The sequence below is a fragment of the Silurus meridionalis genome, chromosome 6 (assembly GCF_014805685.1).
Source record: "Silurus meridionalis isolate SWU-2019-XX chromosome 6, ASM1480568v1, whole genome shotgun sequence".
Classification (NCBI taxonomy): domain Eukaryota; kingdom Metazoa; phylum Chordata; class Actinopteri; order Siluriformes; family Siluridae; genus Silurus; species Silurus meridionalis.
Genome location: NC_060889.1, coordinates 8,841,332 through 8,869,282, shown reverse-complemented (window position 1 = coordinate 8,869,282; position 27,951 = coordinate 8,841,332). Strand labels below are relative to the sequence as shown.

General features: G+C 40.2%; 1 protein-coding gene and 2 long non-coding RNA genes across 5 annotated transcripts in view; 2 read left to right on the top strand and 1 right to left on the bottom strand.

The window, feature by feature from the left end:
• The window catches only part of LOC124387623, a 40,700-nt gene extending 36,156 nt beyond the window's left edge, over positions 1 to 4,544 (top strand). For all 3 annotated transcript variants that reach the window (XR_006926195.1, XR_006926193.1, XR_006926194.1), the window contains exon 2: positions 4,453 to 4,544. This is a non-coding gene — a long non-coding RNA (uncharacterized LOC124387623). The remainder of the gene's footprint in view (positions 1 to 4,452) is intronic.
• fam49ba (family with sequence similarity 49 member Ba) lies at positions 218 to 23,926 on the bottom strand. Its single transcript, XM_046852051.1, has 11 exons — positions 23,716 to 23,926; positions 8,058 to 8,147; positions 7,785 to 7,906; positions 6,138 to 6,243; positions 4,584 to 4,720; positions 3,625 to 3,702; positions 1,926 to 2,042; positions 1,697 to 1,776; positions 1,457 to 1,583; positions 1,303 to 1,373; positions 218 to 612 (listed from the first exon to the last, which is right to left on the bottom strand). The coding sequence occupies exons 2-11, from the start codon at positions 8,128 to 8,130 to the stop codon at positions 546 to 548; spliced, it is 978 nt and encodes a 325-aa protein (XP_046708007.1). The 5' UTR covers positions 8,131 to 8,147; positions 23,716 to 23,926; the 3' UTR covers positions 218 to 545.
• Positions 4,613 to 8,037, top strand: LOC124387622. The gene is made up of 2 exons (XR_006926192.1): positions 4,613 to 4,748; positions 7,590 to 8,037. It is a non-coding gene; the product is annotated as an uncharacterized LOC124387622 (long non-coding RNA).
• Positions 23,927 to 27,951: the final 4,025 nt, after the last annotated feature.

Sequence of the window (27,951 nt, the reverse complement as noted above, 5' to 3'; positions counted from 1 at the left end):
ATTTGTCACATATAATCTACAGCAGAGTGAAATTATTTTCTTCTTTCTGGGGTCAGAGCGCAGGGGCAGCCATGATACGCACCCCTGGAGCACCGAGGGTTAAGGGCCTTGCTCAAGGGCCCAATAGCGGCAGCTTGGCAACCCCTTGACCTAGTCGCTCGTAACAGATTTAACACTTAGTGATCATGCCGCATGCGAAAGAATGTGCTCAGTAAAACCGATTTAAACAGCTACAATTTATTTTGTTCAAAAGCTATTAAATGTCAAAAATAATAGAAAAAACAATGAAATTACAAGATATTTGTTTCTGCCTTGGCACTCTGTCATCCATTAAAAAAAAAACACAGGCAATAACATTTAAAAAAAAAAAAAAACATACAGCAGTGGAGAGCCTTTTCTGAGTTACGTTAAGACCACCCTACAGCAGTGTATCCTGATAGCTGCCATTCTCTCTGTATTTAAAAACTCCCACTAAAAGCAGTCTCATCAGAAGAGGGTCGCGATCCTCATTATGTTCCCAAAACGGTACCATTTTGTGGATGCTGTCAGACTTGTAACATGTTTTTGATTTGCTTGGAGGTAGTCTCATCGTTCAAATGTTTTGTCGTGTACCTTTAATCGAAAGACAAAAACAACTCAGAAAAATATATCTTAATGTACATGATTGTTACAGTCATTCTGGGAAAAGACTATAAAATACAGGGTGCACCAAAAATCTACTAACATGGGGGAAATAAATGCTTTATAGTGAAAATGTCTTAAAATTTTCACAAATAATTTATTTTGACCCTGTACACACACACACACACACACACACACACACACACACACACACGGCCCTGTTGCCAAACTGGATGACAAAATTTTAGAGGTTGAGTGATTTTACCAATGAATCAACCGACAGTTTAAAAAAAATGAATACTGGATTAAAAATAAAAAAAAAACACTATGAAAAATTGGTCTGAACTTTATTACCAAAAACAAATAACCCCAGAGCTTAATTGTGAAATATGAATATTTATAAATTATAAATAAAAATATATAATATACAGCTCTGTGCAGCGTGCAGTCTCGTGTGTGTGCAAACAAACAAACAAACAGCAACTGGGGTCAGTGATTGGCCTCTAGAGGCCGCTCTTGCAATGACAGCAGACTGGAAGCCGGAAAAACTATCGGTGCCGATTAATCGGCCGACCTCTATTGTATTTACACGGGCACACAAAAAGCGTGAATGTCCCCTGTATATAAAGAATTTTGGTACACCCCGTTTTGTAGTATTGAAGCGAGCATGATGCAACAAACCTGAGCGCATTAAGGAGACCTTCTACTCTGTTAGGTGGCTGATCCCGCAGGACTTTAATGCATCCTTTCATCTGTGAAACACAGTGATTATTAGATGATAAACCTATGTGACTTGACATGAATGCGCACGTGTAGAATGAATTTCTGCACACACATCAATTTTCGAGGACTTGACAAAAGCTCCAGCAGGATGAACGTAGTCGTAGAGGATGATGACTCCCACCATCACACGCAGGCAGAATAACACTGTGTCTTCACTCGCGAAACGGGTACGGTACTCCCTAAGTGCATGCGCACACACACACACACACACACACACACGAACAGAATAAAGAAATGACTATAGTTCCTTAGTAAAAGAGCAAAAAAGGCAGAATGATGTAAATGAACTTACGGTGTGTCTAACATGACTTTACACACACATGCCATCGTACCTAGGCAATCTGTTGTGTTTTCTATGGGTAAATCTGAATTCTGTCAAAATGAAAGAAAATAAATATATATATATATATATATATATATATATATATATATATATATATATATATATACAGATACATTAATAAATTGACAAGCAGCTTTCAAGATTAGAATGTGTTAATGAACAAACTGTTCAGACTGACCTCAGATACAAATTTCGTTGTGGCATCGCTTAATGTTTTCAGCATTGGTGTGGCATTGGCATAGAACAGAGACATGCGATTGGCCAGTTCGTTGTTTACTTCGTTCTCTTCCTCTGTCTAAGAACAAAACAATGAGTAGTTAGAAACATCCGTGACGAGGCTGCTTGATCGATATAAGCCGACTTTTGACCTGGCCTCTTGTTCAGCAACAGTGTTTTTAGAAAAGCTTCTTTCTAACCAGACAGACTTTTTCCACATGATTTTCCTCAACCATTAACAATAAGGAGTTTTTTGGAGTCGGGGTTCTATGCAGCTCACTCAAGTTCTTCTGCAACATCAGTAAACCATGTCTTTACCTTGCTTTGTTTCCAGTTTCTTGCTGGAATGTGTGTTTTAGCCACACTGTGAACCTTCTAGGCCTACATAGAGGTGTCCACATACATTGGGTCAAATATTATATGTAACGAGAGAAATATTTAGTGAGGGGTTTCTGAAGTCTAAGCTAATTTACATTGTGACTTTTTTTAAAATAACTTTCTTTACAAATTACAAGTTATGCAGCACAATTTAACTTTTTCTGTTGCTGTAATAATCGGGGCCAAAGCGATTCGCATCTCGATGCATAGCCAATGATACGGCTCATTAAAGATACATATGAAGCAGCTACCAATGCCATGCGATACCATACAATGCAATATGATCAGATATATTGCTGTTCTGTCTATAGGAAGATGCAGCTCTACCTCTGCCATGTTAATCTGTCTCGGTCTACGTAGTGTTGCGATACGTCATTCACGTAGCAGCAGCGGTGCTGAGAGAACGCGCTCGAGAAACAGTTTAGCGAGGAGAAACCAATCGACACATAAATTATTGGTTACTTGCTATATAATAAAAGTATAGTGTATTTATTAATAAATATAAAGAGGCAAATATGTTAAAATCGATGCATCAAATCTTTAACCTGTGTTCACCGACACAAATCGGTGAATCTTACCATCACCAATAGCTACTGTTATACCAAGAGCTTGTTTTCGTTGATGCAAATCAAAGCATGAGCCTGGATCGTGCTGATTGGTGGCATAGTAAATAATTACGTCAATTGTTGGAGGACTGTCATCATGTGATCTGACAGAAAACATATCATAACACACCATATTAATACACATTAATATGACAGGATATCACAATTGTATCCCAAGAGCACACGTCAGTTCTACTCTCATGCTGAAAAAGCAGATTTCAATAACTATAACCTGTTCCTTTCATTTCCATTCAACGTGCAGACGCAGTCGGTGGACTGTGCAGCGCTGCGGCTCGCAATTCATTAGGTGAGGAGGCGGTGATGAGTATTCCTTACTGAAAAAGCTTTTAATTAGGAAGGCAAGGTCATACAACCTCTGTCTCCTCTCCAGTTAGGAAAAGTTACGAGTTTGAGGCCATTAGCATTCGCTTGTGTCCACCCCCTCACTGTACATGATCAACCTGCATCAGCGAAAAGTAGCCAGATAAAAGGGAATAGATGTATGAATGAAAATGAGCATTTCCCTGACTCAGGACCTCGCTTACTTAATGATCTGAGCGGAGCGGAGCGCATCACACCGCTGCTCGTTAACCCCGGACCCTAGTGAATTGCCACATCACTAAAACATAAACTCTCTGATAACGAGATGCGATTTTTCACGAGAACACGAGCACTTACTGCCACGTTGTTGATTCTCCTGCGGCTCAGGGTCCGGCGGTAATAGCTGAAATCGTTCTGAATGGCTGGATTAGTCATCTGGGAGAAGAAGATCCAGAATTAGTCATTCAGGCTTTTACTTGTGTTATACTTTTACACATAAAAGGTGAGCTGTAATAAATGACGCACATTAAAAAAAAAAAAAAAAGCCAAGCCATTATCTTGTTGATGTTATGCACCCGTGTTTGATGTCCCAAAGTATTTTATGCCTCTTATATCTGTTGTGATTTTTTTCCCCATCTACTTACATTTATAGCTACATTTTATATATGGGAATGTCTTTAAATCCAGCTGGTTCCTTTTATAACTTATGTGCAAGCTATAAACAGCTGTTTCCTCACCTTCCTTTCTTTTATGTTGTATCTCTTAAAGTTATACAAGCTTGACATGTTACAGAGAAACAGTAAAACCTTCTGACAAAGACTTAACTAGAGATTTTATACTGGTGTAACAGATTTCTGTTAATGAACACATTTTCATTAACATTTACATTATGTATAGGGTCCCTGTGACTGAAAAAGAGAAAAGGTAATAAAGTTTCTAAACGCGTTGCCAAATTTAGACAGAAACACACTTTTGCTTCTCTGCACCTGTCTCTTTGCTTCAATTATCCAGTGAGACAGCTGCACATCCTTTTGTCCCTGAACATGTCCCATGCTGCAATGTGCTCCGAGATAATCTTCCATTCTTTTTTTTCCCCCATGGATCTCCACATCAGCTGTCTCAATCAGACACTCCTCCTTTTCCGTCTTCCCTTATCTACTTTTTTTGTGTCTCTTTCTCCCTCAGCCTAATGTTCTTCTGAAGAAGCTCTTTCGAATGGGTGATAGTATTGACAAAGGGACACTCCAGGCTTCCGTTAGATGATCGATTATTGAGAAGAAAGTAAGAGACCGTCATGTCTGTACGCGTACTCGTACCTTGAGCTCATCGAAGCGCAGAGTGAAGTGCAGGATCTCCGCAAACTGACGCGCAAGAGCCTGCTCCTGCTCCAAGTGCTGCGTCGGGCTACAGCATGCACTCGTTAGGAATCCCAGCAGGCCGTGCAGGGCACCTTCTGCACGACCGAGACAACAAACAAACAGGTAACATTATTTTACAATTGACCCGGTGGACGCAAAGAGAGGTAGATTGATGGCTGGACAAATAGTTTGATGGATGGTGGACGGAGATTTAGATGGATGGACGTGTTCTGTCGATATCATAAAAAGAGAATTTGTGAAAGACGAACTCATGGGCAAACAGGATATTGCTTTATATCAAGAATCCACATGAAAGGTGTTTTCCCAGTGAACGGTCTAGTGCGAAGCTCGTTCCTAAGTGAGCCGCGTAGATCTATTTATATCCACACGCGTTTTTAACAGCCTCGTCAAATATCCGGCAGAGACGCATAAATCTTGGTAACAACTAGAGACGTTTAGCCTTTGAAACATCATCTCTAGAGACTGCTGCAGTGGTTGGTGATTATGTGAGATTAGAGGATGTGTCATAGTTAATTGGGACATGACCTACTAATCCACATGACTCCCTCTCTTCCTACAGATCTGATACTAAACCTGTACCTACTCTCCATTAACTCTTCATAATTCATTTTTCTTAGTGATCACTTACTCACTACATACAACACTGTGTGGCATCTCGTACTCATAATGTTAGAAATTAGACTCGGCGTGAAGCATGAACGCAGAGCATATTTCACTTGAGGCCTAAGAGGTCTTGCCTCACCCAGAAGAATATCTTAATCCAATTAAGAGGCTTGAAGAGGCCTGAGTCTAACCTTCTCCAGCGAGCATGAACTGCAGACAAGTATTAGCACTAACTATAACGTAAACATCGTAATCCTAATAGCATTAACCTCCTCAAAACCCTCTGTTCAAGTAACAGCCGTGTGCAAACCATATGAAGAAAAGAAATAAAGCGCAGGGACACTGTTCTTATAGAACAGAGCTGCAAGTGATGGTGAGCGCTGGAGATAGAGAGTGAGGTTGAGGCTGATGCGGGTTATACAACTCCTTTATCTGGGTGCTGATGCAAGTCAAAGATAAGTCGTTCAGCACTGATCGTCACATAATCGAGTGTCAGTGGCATCCCTGAGCTTAAGAAGTGGTGCAAAAATCACTTATTATTTTTAATTATTACTAAAACGGATTCTTTTTTCTCTTACATATCGGAAGTGATGTTTTGGACTGAAATTATTCCACATCCTAAATAAATACAGGCAACTAATGTTCTTTAGGTGTTTAGCATTAGGGGGACATTGATCACAATAATGAGCTCAAAACGTTCTCAAAAAACTACACGTCATTCCAGATTAATATGAGCACTGGCTATTGTATTAGTAAACTGTTCTATAGCACAAGACCAGTTTAGTCACATTGTACAGTTCGTCTTTCTGCGCAAGATTAAATCCTAGCATTTTTGTGTGTGTGTGTGTGTGTGTGTGTGTGTGTCAAAACCACAGTGAAGTCTCATACCCAGCTTTAAAGAGAACTCGTAAAACCTCTTTAGTTTGCCCACCAGCGGCACCACGGCGTTCCAGGCTTTCTCCTGCACGCTTTCATTATTCGGCTGCTGGATGGCCTGGATACACAAAAACACACAGGGTCAAGATCTGCTTGCTGACCTGAATAGCTTTCACACGGACTGAAAAACAGCACCATTTTCAGCTCCTTTTAAACGTTCCCCCGAACACTTCTCTCAGCATCGTGGCATTAAACCGCACTCCTCCTCTATTCTTCACCTTATCAAAGACCGATTCCGGTGTGATAAAGCAGCTAAACCACCTCAGTGACACCATGTTTCCCGGGAACGCGTTGTGGATTTTTCTGCTTGTTTTTAATGTATCTGGTACATATTTCCTATCAGAAACGATCCTGGGCTCATGTTGGTTCAGGCAACCAGCAAACTTTTAAAAGAAGCCCATTGTTTCCACTGGTTTAAGAGCCAACCCGTTAAATAATCCATTCTGAGTTTATGAGCATGAGTATAAAACTAATCACAACTGAAGGATTTTTACGAGTGTTACCTCTGACTGAGAACCCCCGTTATCGTCCAATCATCGTCAAAGCATTCAGAGCGCAATAGACTCAAGATACAGTTTATAGCTTTACCTTGTTTTTCTTTTATAGCGTTTGAAAAACAACTGACGTAGTTCACTGCAAATTCCACTGTTCTCCAAACATGAGCATCAAAATATCAAAACTAATATTGATATTCATTCAAATGCGTCAGCGTTCAGTTGTCTCGGTGTGAGAGCGTGTTTTTGGTTTTAGCCCAATTTCAGCTCATGTCTCTCTCCTTATTATCCTTTTTACTCGCTCGTGAAAGCGCCCGCTGCCACACACACATATACTGTAAAGTTTATACATTACAGTAGTGCAAATTGCTTTGTTTGGCTAAATAATGTACTGTTCTTTTACTAAAAAAATACACTACCCCGTACTGATCATTCTTTTGAACGCAATGCATTGTAAGTTAAGGACTACCTGTATTTATTTTTTTGTGAGGAAAGATTAAAAAAATAAAATAAATCTAGCTATCCATAGTGAACGTGTGCAGCGCTGCTTAGCCACAAATATCTGCTTGGTTTTGTTCTAGTCAGCAGTATCAGGTCGGATAGCTGTCGAGTATGAAGCGTTCATGTTTACAGCAGATAACACAGCTGAATAGTATTCGATGTCGTTTGTGTCTCCTGTCCAAAACGAGTGGACTGACTTTTTATTTTTTTTTGTCACTGCTGGACACAAATTGCATGAAATTCGCAGACGTCAGGAACTCGGTTGAGTTAAACATCACTGGATGATTGTAAGCTGTATTTGGAAGTGTCACTGGTGTGTCTGATCATACGCTATTGACTCCGACACTGTAAAAATCTGTCCTGCACAACACGAGCTGTCATGACAACCCAATGTTTTTCTTCTTCCTAGACCTACCGCATTTGGTTGCTGGAACCGAACCGGCGGTGCAGACTGCGAAGAGGCTTTTTTTCTTTTTTTTTTGCAGTGGAAATGCACAGAACAGTTGGAGATTCGACAGCGGCTACGGAAAACAGCCACGTCCTGAAAGCGCTTTTGCATGACGCTGTCCTTTACGCCCTACCGCTATATATCAAATACGCTCACCTGTCTAATGGCTTCTCCAGCTCCACTGTAGGACTGCAGATCCATTAAAACACTCATGGCCTCAGTCAGAACCTCGTTCATCTGTTCCCATAACTCTCTTTCTGCTTCAGTAGGCTTAGCATCTGTGGAAAAAAAAGCAGCACTTGGTTTTAGACACACACAGGCACTGTGTACACTCAGTTACAACCAAGAATTCTTCCTTCGTTTCATCACGTATAGAAAATGTTTAACATTAAACAACATTAAACAAGAATTCCTTGTTTAAACACTTACTTTCAAAGTCGAGGAAAAAGTTCCCCGCATTGTTATCGATGTCCCTCGTCAGGACCTTAATCAGATTCCCCATGCCGTCCAATCAGAAACCTGACAGAGGAACAGGAGTGAATTAGAGATGATATAAAGATCATATGAGCTTGCTGGGGAACCCGAGCGCGCGCAATAAATCAGCGAAGTCTATTGCTTGTCTAAGCTCTTTGAACATCCCCGAATAATTACTTTTCCCCAGCTTTGAATCATACGCATCCCTGTTAGACCCACCTGGACTCCCTTAACATCTGGAAACAGGCACATAGAAGTGTGACAGAGAACAGCTGTTCAAGGCGATGGAGACGGGTGAAGACTAACACCACACAAAACACACTCTGCCACGGTCACACCGGGATCAACAGATGTAAAGGTTTATATCATTAGTCTTATTAACCCTTAACACGGATGCCACAATAAACCAATTTAACGGTCAAATTTGTTATGGCACTGCTTTCGTATTTCATTAAGTGTTATAGAGACATGACATTAAATAGTAGCTCTCTGGCCAGGCTTTCACTAGTGTGGGTGTGTGTCTGAAGCATGGAGGTATTTGTAATGGACGTCATGCGGCTCTCAGTAGCCCTAGACATAATTCTGCATCCTGAGTTCTGCACTAGACTGAATAAAGTCTCATGTTTGCAGCAATGAACGTCCACCTGGCTTAAAGCAGTAACTACACCGACCGGGCATGACATTATAAACAGTGAGGTCAAGAACACTGATTATCTCTTCAACATGACACCTGTTAGTGGGTGGTATTTATTAGGCAGCAAGTCAACAACCCAAATTTTGACGTCTAGACGACTGGGTCGGAGCATCTCCAAAACTGCAGCTCTTGTGGTCTTCCTGGTCTGCAGTGGTCTATCAAAAGTGCTCCATAGAAGGAACAGTGGTGAACCAGCGACAGGGTCATGGGCGGCCGAGGCACATTGATGCACGTGGGGGGCGAAAGCTGGACCCAACAGACACATTTCTGGAGAAGTTAATGCTCGATGGGTCAGGACTGTTTTGGCAGCAAAAGGGGAATCAACACCATATTCAGTAGGTGGTCATAAAGTTATTCCTGGTCAGTGTGTAAATGCTGTTTAAATGGCAGCATTTTTAGTGCACATTACTTCTATACTAGTAATGTTTTAGGCCACTCACTGGTTGTCAGCTATATAACTAACCTGGAAACCAAACTGCTCCCAAACACTACACCTTAAATATTTCAGGGGATTTTTCCAGCATGCTCACCATATCAATTGGTATTTTCCTTGAGAAAAAGAGGAAAAAAAAAAACATGACTCGGCCTTCAAACCCCCCCCCTACCTTCTTCTGGGTTTTTTCTTAGATAAAGAACCTCCTGCTCCAGATATAACTTAATATTTTCGGTACTTCATGACAAATACATTATGCATCCTAATAAGTGACATCAGAGCTGATTAAAAGTTTCCACCCCTGGCCCTGAAATATCACTGGCTTTTAGACTGCTGTATTTCTCTTTACTCATTACAGACTGAAATCTGCATGTTTCGCCACATTACTGTGAATCTATCATTAAAAGTGCTATATAAATCAAATTGAACTGAGCTGGCCCTGAAGCAGGAATCACTTCGCTGAAAATCCAGGAATCCTCTCTGGTGAATCAGTTGTGTCGATAAACAGGAGTCGTCTCTTCCTGAAGCAGGGAGGTATTCATCGCTACACACGATACGCAGGAGTTCAAACCACCTACGAGAAAGGGAGGGATCGTCTGTGGAAAGAGACTGACCTCAAACTATAACTGCAACAGTCTGCTCCAGGCTCCACCAAATTCCTTTTGCAGGATTAACTCTTTAAAAGCAACCTCACTGCAGAAACTAGGACTGCTTTACAGAACAAGTGGAGCAAGTGGAGTGAAAGGAGGTAAATGGGTCAGCCCCTGACCTACTCTGCTTTGTTTGTGTGTGTGTGTGTGTGTGTGTGTGTGTGTGTGTGTGTGTGTGTGTGTGTGCGCTCCTTCGAATACTACATTTGCAGCCATGCAGAGGGAGTAAATAGGCACCGACGGCTCAGTCCTGAATACCCCAAATCCACCTTGATGTGCCTGGGATGGGGGGTGGAAGGAGGATGATTGAATCCAGCTTGTTCATTTGACTAGCACTTATCCGCTCTGTCCTCCTATTGGCTCGCGACATTCTGCTGTTTCCATGGAGCCAAAAAAACGGATCTCTACACTAAAAATAATGCAGCAGCCAATAGGAGCAGCTCTCTGGGGTGGGGCGAGGTGAGAGCATGGAAGATGATACTCAGCAGCCTTAAAAGAACATCGATATAACGACTGTAGTAAGTGGAACAGATGCAGGATCAGAAATCGGGGTGTGTGTGTGTGTGTGTGTGTGTGTGTGTGGGGAAATTGTCCGGAGTTGCTGTGCAAGTACATTATTTGATTTCTATTAAAAAAAAATTTGCATTAGCATTTCCCCTGAATGTACAAAAATTGTTCATAACCCTGCTTTAAGTGATGCTCATATAATTTATTGATCGCAAGGAAAAATGACCAAGAACGGCTGTCGCTCGACACTCACGGGATGAGATCGAATGAAAGAGTCTTTATTACAATCCCCAAATCCCATTAGCGCAATGCGCATGGGAGCACGCGTGTGTGTGTAAATCTGTCAGTGCAGGGTGTGTGTGTGCAGGGAACAGCATGTGTCAGCATGGAGAGCAGCGTGTGTGTCCACGTGCCCTCCACTATTACTACTACAACTACTACAGCTCAGCTAGTGGCGCACATAATGTAGACCCGCCTTCCTCTCTTCCACATCCCACACACACACACACACACACACACAGACACTGCGCAAAGCAAGCTAGAAGGAGGGGAATGAAGTCACATGGGCAGGAGGCACAGCGGGGTGGGGCTCTGCAGTGCTGGGGTGCTGCAGTGAGTTGTGAGAGAGAGAGTGAGAGAGCGAAGCACTGCATCCCTTCTGACCCAGATTGAGTTCAGCATGAAATGAAATGAACCCATCACGGTGCCACATGCTCATCTGTGCGCCTGAAGCTGAAGGCCCGTATTTACTCAGGCAGGTCCAGCAAAACCTGGAATTATGGAACTATGGAACAGCATAGCCAGGAATTATGATCTCAGAATAGCTCACTTTTTTAATTGGTGATAACATCAATTGTTCTCTCTGGGACTTCGCTCTTCCCTCCTGACGCACATGCTCGGTCCATCTCTTCTCCCTCAGCATCATTTCCCATAACTCACCCCCCCCAACCCGTGTAGACCTCAGCAGTGGCATGACACACTCATGAGGCACTGTGTATATATCTACACACACCAGCATTACATCCCACAAACAGCACTGTGTTGCTTTAAAGTGGAAAAGTGAGGCATGCAGTTCCGGCCAGCTGTAGTGACCGGGCTAAGAGCCTCGCCGCTGAGCAATGACTCACGCCCACAAGGAGAAAAAGAGCGAGAGCGCAAAATACAGACTCCACCCAAATGTAAGTGATCAACAAGAAAAGCATGTGAGCTAAAACCGTGCCACCTCATCATCGTGCGTGGCTGTCAACACCGATGATCCATTAACTGGTTGATTCATCATTTATTTGCCATTTGATTAACGGTTGAGCTTGAAGTCATTATGTAAATACTAAATAAATCCTGCCCCGTATCCTGTTTCATAAATTATCTTAAATACGACAGTCTCGATCGTTCCTTCACAATCTTTTGCAACTCTCTGACTTTACTGTGCTGTAAGACAAATCAGATGGCTTTTTTTTATGTTACTGTTTGACCTTAACATTATATCTGAAATCTAAACCTAATAGTGAAACTTGATTCTGTGTCTGATGAACAGGATGTTCATGTCGCTCCAAAAATATAGGGTGGGGTTTTACTGCCCCTTAGTGGACAAATTATATTGGTGCAGTTTATTTTGTCATGGTGATAAGTATGTCTTTTTACAGAAGTAATGCAGAAACCCTATTGTAATTATATTTAATGAATTTTTATTGTTCACATTTTTTTTTCACCCTAAAAGCTCAATTTGGGGAGAGGTTGACAAAGTCTTGGCCAGACAAATCTTTGGCTAGAGCTCAAACACCGTTTGTCGTTGACTCAAAGGTGTTACATCCTTGCAATCCATGGGTCAAAATGAAAAAAATGTCTAATGTCTAGTGAATATCAATCATTATTTAAAAAATAAATAAATAAATAAACAGGCCCAAGAATTTCGAGCACCTATTACTCAAGGTAAACGGAGGCCGATATGAACGAAACTCTGTGGCAATAATTGTCCACATGGGGGCGATAACGTGTTTTTCAGGTAAAATTATTGATTGAGTGTATGTTTGAAATATTGTGTGATATACAATCTTCTTATCATTTCATAGATCTCCTCATGCCGAGCACCTTTGCTTCAAGGACCAGTGCTTTTAATCAAATTGTTCATTAATTATAGGTACTAGGTTTTTTTTTAGCCTGATCGGAAACCAAACCAATGCAAACGTTCGCTGGACAGTGAATATAAATAATTAATAAAAATAAAAGTCGCCAAACAGTTTTGAAATAGGCAGGGCCACTTTTACTAAAATGGCTAGAACAGATAAATGGAACGAGGTCTCTCCGCCAATCTCAGTACACTGTATAAACTCAATCTTTGTTCAAATTAAAACAATGCAGATCTTGACCACTTGGTGGTGCTATAAGATGAACAGAACAAAAAAGCGACTATAACTATGCATCTGTTAGTCCTATCAAATTGGCATGCAGTGCCTTTGGCCAATGTGCCACAAGAGTCTATGAGGACATTCACGTATCTCAAAAAAAACATTTCCATCATCGGCCAATGAAGTTCGAGCACCAATTACATTATTGTATACGTTAATGGAGGCTGATGAGAATGAAACTCGGTGGGCATGCTCATAATAGTTTTTTTTCCTTATGGTGTTCAATGCCTTAGCTGCCTGAACCCTGGTAATTACAGAGCATCTATATTGACACACACATACATATATATATATATATATATATATATATATATATATATATATATATATATATACACACACACACACACACACACACACACACACACACACACGTGTATATATATATATAACCGTGATTTAAAAAAAAAAAAAAAAACAATTACTTGAAAACATTAAGAAGAATATTTTGTCTTTTTGCTCTATGTCGAGTATGGATTCACTAATAATGAACATATAGTAGCATAAAGCATCCATATTTCTCAATGTCCATGTTGATTAGAGCATTAAAAACTTGAAAAGTATTAATTTAATGTATATTAAGAACAGATATAAATGTGAGACACACACACACACACACACAGCAGGCAGCATAAGTATTGAAAACGTCACCATTTTTCTCAGTAAAAATGTATTTCTAAAAGGTGCTATTGACAAAATCTTCATCATTTTTCCCATAAATCAAGAACCCATGCAATCCACACATGCAACTAAATCAAACCTAAGATGTCCATAAATTAAGTCATGTTTAATAATGTGAAATAAAACAGAGAAAAAGTATTGAACACATGAAGAAAGGGAGGTGCAAAAGCCAAGACACAGCTGAAATCAATCAGTGCTTAGAAAGCAATCCTGCTTGTGTCAGTGCAAACTAATATCAGCTGCTTCAATCCCAACTGATGGCCTGCATAAAAGGTGTCTCATCACCAATGTGTCACACAAGGAAACATCTCATGATGAGTAAAAGCAAAGAGCTCTCTCAAGACTTTTGTAACCTTATTGCTGCAAAACATACTGATAGCATTGGTTACAGAAGGATTTCAAAACTTTTGAATGTTCAAGTGAGCACTGTTGGGGCCATAATCCAGAAGTGGAAAGAACATCATTTCATCATAAACTGGACGTGCTCCTTGCAAGATTTCTGCCAGAGGAGTAAAGAAGAGTTGTCCAAGAGCCAAGGACCACTTGTGGAGAGCTTTAGAAAGACCTGGAATTAGCAGGTACAGTTGCTTTAAAGAAAATTATAAGTAATGCAAAAACTTCATTTCTGAAGAAAAAAGCATGCTGAAGCTCGTTTAAAGTTTGCTGCACAACATTTGGACAAGTCTGTGAAATACTGGGAGAATATAATCTGGTCAGATGGGACCAAAATTGAACTCTTTGTACACCATAATACACACCTTGTTTGGAGGACAAACAGCACTGCACATCAACCCCAAACACATCATACAGTGAAGTTTGGAGGTGGGAACATCATGGTGTGGGGCTGTTTCTCAGCATACAGTACTGGCAAACTTCATATGTTTAAAGGAAGGATGAATGGGAAAATATACCGAGACATTCTTGATAAAAAAAATCTGCTGCCATCTACCTGGATGACGATGATGAAACGAGGGTGGACCTTTCAGCAAGACAATGATCCCAAACACACAGCCGAAGAAACTCAATTGATTTCAGAGAAAGAGAACAAAGCTGCTGAAACGTTCCAGCCGATCGTCTGACTTGAATACTATAAAAAATCTATAGAAAGAACTAAAAGATCAGAGTTCATAGAAGAGGCCACAGGATCCTTCAGGATTTGAAGAAGGTTTGTGTGGAAGAATGGGTCCAAAATCACACCTGAGCACCGTGTGCAACTCGTTTCTCCATACAGGAGGAGTCGTGAAGCCGTCATTACCAACAAAGGCACAAGGTATTAAATACATTTCGATAAGCGTGTTCAATACTTTTCCCCTGTGTCATTTCACATTATTACACTTAATTTATGAACATCTATAGTTTGGTTTCCTTGCATGTGTGGATTGCATGGGCTGTTACCAACATCTGGTAAAAAGGGTATGTCAATAGCACCTGTCAAAATATATTTACTGAGAAAAAGAGTGACATGTTCAATACTTATTTTACACTCTCTCTCTCTCATGTGTATATATATATATTACATACACACACACGTAATCTAGAAGTACATCTATGCAAACTTTAATAAATGCAAAATTTACAACTCTATCAATAACAAATTTTCCCTTCTGATCTGTACTCAAGAAGAACCACCCCACCCCTGATAACTGATGACCGATAGCTATTTTAACGTTTGTGTGTAAATATATTTTTGTAATAGTAAATGTCTCAACATTTCCCATTACAGGGAAAAGTGGTAGGCAAAAGCAAAATAAATACAAATGAATAAACCTTTCACGTCTTCTGCAGGGTTGCAGTGTGTAACGTGGGAGGAAAGACGTCTCAATCTCTATTGCTTAACAGCCTAAATACAAAAACCAGCTCTAAGATTACTGGCAGTCTTGTTAAAAACTGTTATTGAATGAAATGTGTCATATTGCAAACATGACTGGCATTTTTAACGTTCATAAACACACACATTATGAATTGGTAGCATTAGGAGTTTCTTAGAATTTTGTTTACTCTGGGTATAGTTACTGCGTGACACGGTGGGCAAATTCCCTTCTTTAAAAAAAATGAATCTGAATCTCTGGATGAATCCTCTTTCACCAGAATGTAAGAACATGTTGCCTCTGTGCACATTGAGAAGCAAATCTCCGCACCATGATCCTATAAGAAGTACATCGATATTACCACAATTTTGGTAGGACACTTGGTGTCATGGAATTATGGACTCCAAGAAGTACCAGGAGACTCATTCTAAATGAACATCCTGGCTTCCTTTTGCCATGAAGCTACAACTGGTTTGATCTTCCAGTAGGACAATGATTCATGCCAAAGCATGGTTTGAATAGCAGAGACTATGGGAGAAGATCTAGGACTGTGGAGATTCACTGCTCGGTATTCTTAATTTAAATGTGAATAATTATCAATATTTTAACTTTGATTAGTAACCACGTAAAAATTTTTAAAAAATTCCATCTTATAACACTGAAAGTCATGTCAATGAACATCATGCACAGTGTCCAGCACCTGCTCCTGCTGTGAGCTCGAGCATTTCCTCTGAGACACTGTTCTCGCCTGGACACTCTTGCTCACGGTCTTTTTCAAAACTCCATGCATTCAGGTGAAGGAGCACTTGTTCCGTTTCTTTCAGAAGTGTCACCGCTGTTATGGATCTCTGTGGGTTTTTGAACATATGTGCTTCTTCCCCAAACTGTTACCATAAAGTCGGAAGCGCGCACACTGTTTTTGGATGCAGTAGAATAAAGTTTTTCCTTCACTCAAACTAGGAGACCCAAACCTACTCCAGTATGACGATGCCCCTGTGCACAAAGCCAGCTCCATGAAGATATGCTTTACATGGGCTAGAGTGGAAGATCTTGAGTGTCTTGCTATAGAGCTCTGACCTCAACCCTATTAAACACCTGACTTTCCCTATTTCCCCTCACACAATGGGGGAAATAATTATTTGATCCATAATAAAAGGTTAATAATTTAATATTTGATCGAGTGAAATAACTATTTAACCCCCTAACAACCAGCAAGAATTCTGACTCCCACACACCGAAATTATTCCTGTCCCTTTAGGAAAGAACTCCTAATGTGTAGAAAAGAATCGCAGAATCAACCTCTTCCATTCAAACCACCAAAAACAAGAACAAAAGAGCTGTCAAAGGAGGTCAGGGACAAGACTGTAGACCTGCTCAAGGCTGGAGTGCATGGTATTAACGGTTCTTCTTAAAAGGGACAAGACTAATTTGTGTGTGTGGGAGTCAGAAAAAAAACTCTAGACTGTTCTCTTCTTTGTAATGGAGTAAATTTACAAAATCGGCAGAGGATCAGAGAATAAATTCGCCCACTGTAGTGGAATGAGCACAAAATCTCCACAATCGCACTCCAAAATCTAGGGGACCATCGTCCCAGAAGAGTGGAGGCAATTATAACAGCGAAGGAGGACGAAATTTTGTGCATATAGTGTATATATAGAAACTTACATTCTCACAGTGTATACACTTCTACTACAGTGCTGCTGAATTCTTACATCTGATCAGGCAGTGTGGACTGAAAAACTTACTGAAGAACATATCTAATGTGGTGACATTTTAGAAAGGAGGTGTTTTACGTAACATGAGTCTCCAGGATTAGAAACGAGTTTATAAGAGGGACAGCTCATGTTTTGGAGACAAGGTGAGGGAGATTGAGATGGTTTGGACATGTGGGGAGGAGGGACATGGGGTATATCGGCAGAAGAATGCTGAGGATGGAGCCACCAGGAAGGAGGAAAAGAGGAAGAAAAAGGAGGAGGTTAATGGATGTGGTGAGGGAAGACATGCAGGTAGTTGGTTTGAAAGAGGCAGATGTAGAGGACAGGGGGAAGAAGAAGATGGAGAAGAAGCTCTATATTTAGGATTTCCAAAATGAGGCGTCTTCATGGCATGACATTTTGAGCGGTCTGTTGTTTTTTTGGTTTTTTTTTTTAGGACAAGCTGCAGAACTTGTTCCAGTGTCCATTATACCTTTAAACAGTGGCGTCTTTTTCACCTTCTTTTAACATTTCATCTCTAGTATCCGTCCCGATGTTGAATCTCGGGCATCTCAGACTAAATGTAATGGAGCACAGCATCACCTCAGACTGAACTAGGCGGATTTTACACTCATTACGGCATTCAGAATTCGATGAGCGATTTACAGACAGGATCTGTGATATGACATGATGGATGGATTGCTAGATACTGCTTTTTATGGAAAGAAAAAAAAAAAAACCTTTAGAAGGGCAGAAGCTCCTCAAACTCTTTCTGCACTACAAACAAATTTATTTGCATGATGACATTTGCATTCATTCCGCAGGACATGCGAATGGGACACAAACGTGCTGCATACATGGGAAAACTAGTCAAATCGATTTCATTCTTACATAACATGCTTTGGCATCTTTTTCTTGAGTCAACCGTTTTTCCACACAAGCAAAGTTTTCATTGCCCTTCATCATATGTCTAAGGTCATGTGCAAAGATAATTTTCCATTGATAAACGCTACGCTACGCAAGAAAAAAAAGGAATAGAGATAAACCGGTGCTTTTTTTTGTTGTTGTTCTATTTATTACCTGCTAAAATCGTTAAGCAAATCTTTCATAGTTGCATTTAGACAATCAATAAAAGTTTTTCTCCCTTTCAATCTTTCTATACGGATTTGACTGAACGATTAAGCATTAATCATCACGTGTGTGTTTTGATAAGACAAAATGAGACAATCCTGACCACAGCTCATGTTCATTTTTTTTTTTTTTACAATCTGAAAGATGCTAATAAGCAGGTCACACTTTCTGTTTCTCTGAGGTCAGGGTAAGAGACAATGGGCCACACGTCAGGTTTTTCTTTTTAAAAAAGGTTTAATGTCTGATCAACCTGGTTAATATTCTTCCGGGGAGATAGAACTAGTTTAATGGGTGCTTGTTACATGTTTTTTGGTGCTTATTGATGTTTTGTTATGAAAAGAAAGGAATTGCATGTAACTGGACTCCATATTTAATTTAATTTAACTGCATTAAATGTCTAAGACTAAAAAATACATGTTCAGCTCCACCAGAGGGCGCTATTAGCACAACTAACTTGTGTGCACTCTGATGAAACGCAGCAGCAGCTTGAATGTGTCTGAATGAAGCATATAATTAAATCATGTATAATATTTATATACATAATGAAACCAGTTTTTATCCCCTATTCAAATCCTGTGCCTTTATAACATTAATATCTAAAAATGTAACAACATTTGTGAAAAAAAACACTTATTATATGAAACTCTTAATCCACCATCATCACAGCAATCACTTTATCATGCAGGATATTAATAGACATAGATATGGATAATATATCATATAATTATGTAGAGATTATATAGAATAAAAATATACCTTTTATAATAAAGGTTCTGCGTTTCTAAGAAATGCCTCGTATAAAGTCGCTTCATTCCAAGTAGCAGTTCATATTAATGATAAAAGCTATCAAATCAAACATAATACAAGAAAATCAAGGCTTTCAGTCAAGGATGCGTCTACGCTAAATCAAAACGCCGCAGTGGCTGAGCTGTATTACTGGAAGTCGTAGTGTTTAGGAGGACCACTTTCATGGTACAGTCATTATTCACTTTCAGCTCTCTATAAACTTTTTTGGCTTTTATGTTGGGTTTCTGGCCTTCACTACACGTAAATCTGTGTTCTGTACGTGCTTGGTCCTTTATGGTTGACTGGAAGTTATAAACGTGTGCTTGTAATTTGGTATTTCCAAAGCATTCAGAAATCCAGCAGGAATTTTTAGTTGGGTATAAAAAGTCGAGATGTTAATAGGATGAGTTTCTCCTATCGTACGGTGAATTTGAATCCTAATGCTGCAGCTATTGTTGAAACGAGGGTGGGAATAATCCGTCTCCTGTGTCAATCACTGCAACATTTGCTAATTGTGTGCATGTGAGCTCACATATGAGGAAGAGAGCAGAAAGATCCTCTTTCCTCTTAGCGTTATGCTGCGCTGTAATGCAGAATTCCCTCATAAAGCGTACATTCGAGTCCATTTCAATTCGTTTGTATAAAACTTGACCAATGCCAAACGCAGCTCTGCGGAAATATAGCCATTTCAAATGCTTCATTATATCACTAATGAGGAAGACAGGGTTGCAAAGAAAGTCTTTTCCGGAGACAAAATGAGGAAGAATCTAAAATATAAGTCAAAGGGGATCTCTGCAATCCCCGGCTACAACCCTATGGTCAAAAAGTGCAATTGTGTAACTACGAAAGTCCATTTTTTTCACCGTATCAACTACACACAGGTGGAGACTTGAATGCAAAACTCTCTGTAGTGTAAGAAAAAAAAACTATTTGAGGGAAGGGTTTCACATTCCACGTGTTAAGTCGGAGTAAGATTAATGCAAGTACAATTTTGGCCTCAAAATAAAAGCCTTTAAATCCAGGCAATACTATTTGCCTGATCTGATCTGATCCTAAAGTGTTTAGCTGCGTTAATATACATTTAAACAGCAGGATTAAACTTTATTAGTCAGACTGCAGAATCACTGAGCCGCAGCACAACAGTAGAAGGAAAAAAAGAAGAAGAAGAAAAAAAAAGCACAAGCAGTAACATGATGGCTGCCAGACTTGTGAGAACATGTGCTCCAAGGTGTGAATGCATAAACACTGTTGCCTGGGCTCATATTTTCCCTCCCCATCAATATTAGTAATTACTACACACATACTTGCTCCAATGCTGGATTTATGGGGATTTAGAGAGAACCAATTAAAAATACATACAATATACCTACCACTGGACACAACCTACAACTAAAACGTATTCCTTTTGATGATAGCCTGCATGGAAATGACGTCAGTGCTGTCCCTGAACTGAATCATCAGGATTTTTTTTAATTGTAGTGCTTCTGGGAGTTTAGTGGTTCTCAGATGCTTACGCGGTTAAATCCAGACACAACTGAAACGCCACTGTTCAGCATCTTGAGAAGGACCTCAAACTTAGCAACTGCTGGCAATTCCGGTGAGGCAGGACAACATTAACGTCTTTAATTAACTTGCACATCGATTGTATTTTTATTTTTTTTCAACCTTGTTTAGTCAACTATTTAACTAATATCATTGCTCAGGGTTGCCAGATTCAGTACAGTCTCCATCACATCTACATCTCGCATCATTTTCTTCACCCTCGCATCACAAACAAGGCTGAAGTACAGAGTTAACCCGCTTTCCAATACACACGAAAATGGAAACAGTTCTGTACATCACACACACACACACACACACACACACACACACACACACACACAGAGCCTGGACTGTGCATTGTAAGTGCTGCTCAATGAAATTCGACAAAATCCTGTTGGCTGCAGACTGGATTTCTATTAGCACAATCTGGCATCCCTGTCATTAACTGAACTGTGGCGTCTGCTCTTCCTCCCCTGAGTATAGGGTAGTGTGAATCCTGCACAGTGAGCTTGTTGCAGTTCCTATTTTTTAAGCAATAATAACTCTACAGAGCTGAATGCTGAAGCCACCCCATAGTAAAAAAGTCCTGCGACTCAGTGACGGCTCATACCTGTCAAATGTTTGTCTTCTGCCGCACAAAAGAGCTCGTTAATATTTCAACAGAATTATAAATGTAGAGTGAAAATGAATGAGGAGTGATTTTATCCTGACAAAATAAAGCTCTGAGGACGACACTTTGCCTCTACTGTAATCCATCAATACCTCAGTTAAACACTTGGGCTGGATTCTAGTTTACTTGAGTGGTGGTCGATAAAATTAAGAAAAGGAAAAAAAAAAAAGAAAAGAAGAGATAGAAGTGCATATGACGCCGTTTTACCACGCTCGATTTAAACTGCGTTACATGCGTGTTAGTGTGCAAGATAATTAAAGGTGCACGGGAAACCTCACTGTTATACTGAGCTCCAAAATAACAACTTCCTCCTCTTAGATCAGACAAGTGACACAAACTGAAAGTTCAGGCTACACATGATAATCGCTGCATACATTTCAACTTACATTTAGGCAGCACAATGAAACAAACATCAGAACTACATACACCTCTTACTTCTGGCTAGAGAGCAATGAAAGTCATGCTCCTGCACTTGAAGTAAAAAAAAAAATTAATAGAGATGTTTAGAAAGGAGACCAACAAACACACTACTCTATTCTACTCTGTTTACTGTCCATCTAAAACAAAAAAAACAAAAGGCGCGGTATATCATTGAAAGCATGACTGCATAAACAACTGCTTAATGATTTCTCTAAATCGCACTCGACTTTTCAGCCGCGCTGTGTAGAGGAAGCTCCGTGTGCACGACTGGGGAGGGGAGAAAAAAAAAGACAAGAAAAAAAAAAGACAACTTTTGCACTTTGCACAGCAGACAGACTATCAACCCCATCAGGTTTCAGTGCAGAGAAGAAAACACCTTTTAAATAATTTATTTCCTGTTGTTTTGCCCGAGATATTGCTTCTGAATAGACACAGTGGGTGCAGGTGACAGACTGGTCAAATGAGCAGCTGCCGCTCTGGCAAAACCAACATCTCTAGCAGGAACAATATGCCATGAACTTGCACACACACCAGATACATTATGTGTAACGCTACACTCTCATATCCTTAAATCAGGATTAAGACACCATGTTGCCACAGATGCATATTTCTACAGAAATCGGGCTGATTTTGAGTTGTAGACAGTTTTCTTGAAACAGAGATGATTAATGTAAATGCTTACTAGGCCAATTCCTCCACCTCCACCTATTAGTAGCCATCAATTCTCTGTTAACCAAAAATATATAGAATATAGAGAATATGTTTCGTTCTCTTACTACTTATATTATAGTATAGTAATAGAACATTTTTTTATTACACTGATGCATCACGTTTAACCAGAGTTCTATAAGAGCAGCATTCGTGCATCTCACTTGTACCCGTTAATATAATATATAATGGTCCTAAATGCAAGTTTGGACAGGTTACCTGCACCTGTGTCATGCCCTGAGAGCTGGGTGACTTGACGTTGTCTTATCAGTGTCCCTACATCTTACAGCTGGTGGTATTCAGCAATAATATTAACCAAAAGTGTAAAAGGTCTCGCGCTGGTGCAATGGGGTCCAAAAATAAAATCAGAAATCTGTATTCGCAAAAAACACACACGATCACTACCGCCATTCTTTTGGGACGCGAGATGAACCAGAACGTCTGGAGGAAACCCAGAAAAAGACACGCATCATTTCAGGGACCCTGGACAGCTTTTAAGGACAACTACCACCTCCTACATTTTATGTAATGTCCTTGCAATATCCCACAATATTTCATACAGCGTACATGAAGCATATTTGATATGCTGTTCTACTTGGTTGGGTAAGGACGAGACCGTTTTTAGTATTTTGATCACACACCAAAAGCGTCAGTATTCATCCAGAGTGATGATGTCAACATTTCCTTCAACACACAAACTTATATGTGTATGTAATCAGGAGGGCAATTGTGTGTGCAAAAATGGTTTTTCATGCAGCCATGCATCAGTACAGTAGAAACTTCAGAGTAAGGAACTTACCACCACCACCACCCCTCCACACACACACACACACACACACACACACACACACACACACACACACACACACACACACACACACACACACACACACACACACACACACACACACTTGTTTAGTATCAAACAAAATCAGGAAGTGGCACAATGTGCCTTCACACAGAGGAAGTCCAGAACCATTTTCTATTATCAGTTCTCAAACTAAAAAAAAAAAAAAATCCTCTCTCAATCTAGCGGCTGGTTTGTTTCTTAATTCTTGTTTGTAAAAAATTATTATTATTTTTTTTTAGTTGCTCACCTAACGATCAAAAAGTTGTATTCTAGTTTTTAGACTTAACAATGATGTTGCACCTGGCAAAGAAACCAAACACAAACAAAACACACAATCATGCAACAGCACTTCACTGCTTATTTGTAAAAAAATATTACCAAAAAAATTATAAAAAACAAACAAACAAAAACGAGGTGTCTTAATGTTAGTAAGAAGTGGATAAAATGTATCTAAAACACAAAAGTTTGTCCAAACTGACTTGTGTGAGTGTGTGAGTGTATACATGTATTTACAGTGAGCTCCTGTGATGTATTTATACCTGAGTGTCTCATCACCTCCAACCCATTGTGTCCAATTAAATACAACAAATACACATTTGTTACCAAAAAAAGAATAAACCTGTATTAATCTCACCTTAAACTCTGAGTGAAACGTCTTCAAAAGCACACACGCGGAGTTCACGAAGGCGAAGTGCAGGCGCTCAGCTGCTCATGGTGAAGCGGAGCTGCGTCTCCATTTTCCGGGTTGCAGGAGGATCAGCGCTGGAGGCTAAACTTTATGTGAGAAGATCAGGTTGGTGAGTGACAGAAGGCAGGCGCGACTCTAAAAGGCAGTCCTGCCTATAAAAGGCATTGATTTAGAGAGAGGAAGTGCTTGAAATTAGCATACACACACACACACACACACACACTCACACTCACACTCTCTCTCTCTCTCTCTCTCTCTCAAACTGAAAATGTGTGTATCTGTACTCGAAACCAACGAGTCATTGCCATGAGTTTTCTGCTCATGAAAACTTTCAAACACTACAACTTACATTTTAACACACAAAAGCAACACAATGTGGATGTAAACATGTTAATAATCCAATAGTAATTCAAATATAATGTGCCCTACAAAGGTCTGGGTTATCTTCTGGCTCTTTCTCTCTTAGTTCTACTGCCAGAGCAGAGGTGGCAAAAGTACACACATCCTTTACTTAAGTAGAAGTAGAGATACTCATGTTTTAAAATACTCGGGTAAAAGTTGAAGTACTGATTATACCTTTTTACTCAAGTGAAAGTAAAGAAGTCTTGGCTCTGACATGTACTTAAGTAAAAAGTAGTTATTACTTCTACCTGTTTTAGCTGTTAACTGGACCTCACATCATAGATAAATAGATAGATAGATAGATAGATAGATAGATAGATAGATAGATAGATAGATAGATAGATAGATAGATAGATGGATAGATGGATAGATCGATGGATGATGTGATAGCCTAGTGGGTTAAGTCAGAGTCCCCATGAGGATGAGTTTGAGAGTTTGATTCCTGGTTGCTGTGTTGGTAAATAAAACTTCTGGACCTTGTCCACTCTGAAAACATTTCAATTCTGTCCTTTCTGTGTTGGATTAATTTCTTGATTTCCTGGTCTTTAATGAAAGATAACTCCACCAAAAAAAAGCACTTCAGTGGTAGCTCAGTGGGTTAAGGCTTGTGCCTGAACATGGTCCTTAATATAGTCCACGCTGGTGATAAGGTTTCAAAGCCAGTCCTACATGCCTTCTTTCTTACTGCGCTGGCATGAAACAAAGTATGAACCCTCCAAAAAGCACACATGCTTTTCAGCAGTGGTCGCTCAGTGTTTTAAGGCTTGTGCCTCATCTAAACATGCTTCCCAGTCTGGTCTCTTCCATGGTTCAGTGGGTTAAGGCTGGTGCCTCACTGATGGTGAGGATCAGGGTTTGAATCCTGCTTTCTGCCTGCTAGTTGCGATGTAGGTTATGTTCCTGCTTCCTAAATCTTTCTTTAGCTTTATATTCTTGTGTTGATGGTTTAAAGGTAGATAGACCTGCTCTAAACAACCTTCCAGCCTGTCATCCCTGATGGTTCAGTGGGTTAAATCAGGTTTCTTGCTTTTGGTGGGGTTCAGGGTTCGAATCCTGCTTTCTGTTTGCCAGTCACGATCAGGATTCACTTCCTACATCTTTCTTTGGTGATATATTTTTGTTTTTAATGGGTTGAAAAGAAAGATAGACCTGCTCTAAATAAGCTTCCTAGCCTGTCCTTACCAATGGTTTAATGGGTTATTGTTGGTATCTCGCTGGTGGTGGGGATCATGGTTCGAGTCCTGCTTTCTTCCTGTTATTTACAATGTGGGTTCAACTTGTGCTACTTACATCTGTATTCGCTTCCTACATCTTTCTTTACTGTTAAATTCTTGTGTTGATGGTTTTAAAAGAATGATAGACCTGCTCTAATCAAGCTTCCCATCCTGTTTTTTTTTTATGGCTTAGTGGGTTAAGGCTGGTACTTTGCTAATGTTGGTGGTTAGGGTTCAAACCTGGCTTTCTGTCTGCTAGTCATGAGGTAGGTTAAATTCCTGATTTCTACATCTTCATATTCTTGTTTTGATGGGTTAAAAAGAAAGATAGACCTGCTCTAAACAAGCTTCTCAGCTTGTCCTTCCTGATGGTTCAGTGGGTTAAGACTGGTATTTCGCTGTTGGTGGGGTTCAGGGTTTGAATCCTGCGTTCTGTGTTTCTGTCTGGTCTGAATTTCTTGTTTTGAAGCATGAAACGAAGGATAAACCCCCAAAAAAAAGAAGGTGTGTTGTGGGACTTGATGGCTTTGTGGTAAAAGCCTTGCCTCTGAGCTCAGAGGTTGCTGGTTCGAATCTGGCTTCGCCCCACACTGGGTAAGCTGTGTGGAAAGTACTCTGTGGTGAGCAATGGAGTGGTTGACTGTGAACAAAGGCTGTGAAGACCTGCTGCTTCACAGCCTCAGAAAAAGTGTGGGTGATAGGTTTTTTGGCAGAAATTTTCCCTATATATGCAAAATTAAGTCGATACTTTTTTGGACGTTTTTGCTTCATAACCCCATGTTTTCAGCTTCTCAGACGCTGGGGGGGGCAGATGCCCGGATATTGCCCCCCTGCTTCAGGATACGCCCTCCGAAACCGTCCACATCCAACCTTCCACGCAGCCATTCCGGACGCCATCCTTACTACGGCCACCGGAACCTTCCACGCCCTTAACTTTGAGACCTGGCCAGGGTTTGAACCGGCAACCTCTCAACCCAGAGGTAAAGCTCTTCCAATTGAGCCACAGGATCTCCTGCAAGAACCTGATTTTTAGGACCTTTTATAGTTCTTTATTAAAACTTTTTAAAGAATTTAAAGGAAAGCTAAGCGGGAGGAATTGAACCGGGTGAGTCAGATAGTAGAGACCACATCACTTACCACTACACTACCACAGGGGTGGCAAACAAGGCTTTGCTTATTGGACTCTTGGCTTTTCTATAGTTAAGAGACCAGTGTTTTCTCTTAGATCATGATTTTAGAGGGTCAAAATTTCTCCTTCCTGTTTATTCTCTCAGTAACTATGAGTCTATGAGAAGTGACTCAGGTACAAGAACCACATCTCCAACACCTGCACCACTGATATACCAGGATTTGCCAGCAACCAATTTTAATGACCTTTTATTGTTCTGTTTTTAAAAACTTCTTATAATGTTCAATATGAAACTAGAGGTAAGAATTGAACCAGGGAAGTCTTTCATCATAGATCACTAATGGCATTACTTCAAAACTCAAAACTTTGTTAGACATGTACATAAGCAGGAAAGACAAAGAAAAAGAGACACAGACACAGCTTTAGAAAGAGTGAGAAACAAATAGAGAGACAGCAAGAGAGAGAGACATATACAGTGAGACAGAGACATTTACTAAAAGAGACACAGAGACAAAGATTGTTGGAAGTGTTTATCCCAAGCGACTCTTAATGATCTCATTTACTAAATGAGCAGTTGTGAGTTAAGGGCTTGCTCAGGTGCCCAAAACTGGCAGCTTGGAGGTGTTAAACATGTATCGCATGTACAGCATGTGATATATATGAACTTATAAAGCACTAAATGGATTATCTCCATGTATCTCACCAGTCTTTTAACACGCTACAATCTGTCACGCTCCCTGAGATCTCAAAACTCTGGGCTTCTAGTAGTTCCTAGAATAGCAAAGGCGGTAGATCATTTTCACATTTAGCTCCTACACTCTGGAATAGTCTTCCTGACAGTGTTTGGGGCTCAGACACACTCTCCCAGTTTAAGTGCAGATTAAAAACATATCTTTTTAGCAAAGCCTACACATAACACACATCACATCATAACCTTGTGCTCCAGAACATCTGATCACATGCACCTTATCAACTTGTGCTGTTAATATCATGAACAGCAGCTACGCTAATTCCTCTCCACTGCTTCTCTTTCCCTCCCCATCCCGAGGCATCCTGAGGTTTGGCCAGCTCCGGTCACCTCCCACCTCGTGAAGAATATGGACCTTTGAAGAAGTATATGCCAAACTCGCAGACATCCCGAACCATCTAGAGACGTACCAGTGCCAATTGGATCCCACTACATGTGTGGTTTTGACATTGGACCTCCTGGAGTGTTTAAATATAAAGGCTATAACAGTGCAGAGATGTGTGGACATCATTAAAATCCTTTGCTATGTTTCCACACGGACAGTTATTGAGGTGATACCGGAGAGACTGCACCTCTTTAAGTCAAGTCAGGAAGCTTATATATATAAAATTATAGACATTTTACAGATTTGAATGATGTATTGTTTTTATCTGTACGATCATTAAAGACAGTAATTTAAGTTTGTGTCA

What these genes read in the sequence shown, in the direction of transcription:
- fam49ba (XM_046852051.1), bottom strand. Translation starts at nt 8,130, where the DNA reads ATGGGGAATCTGATTAAGGTCCTGACGAGGGACATCGATAACAATGCG. An exon ending in CTTTTTCCTCGACTTTGAAA is followed by an intron (nt 7,907 to 8,057) that starts GTAAGTGTTTAA and finishes TTTTTTCCACAG; the next exon opens with ATGCTAAGCCTACTGAAGCA. An exon ending in CGAGTTCTCTTTAAAGCTGG is followed by an intron (nt 4,721 to 6,137) that starts GTATGAGACTTC and finishes TCGGTCGTGCAG; the next exon opens with AAGGTGCCCTGCACGGCCTG.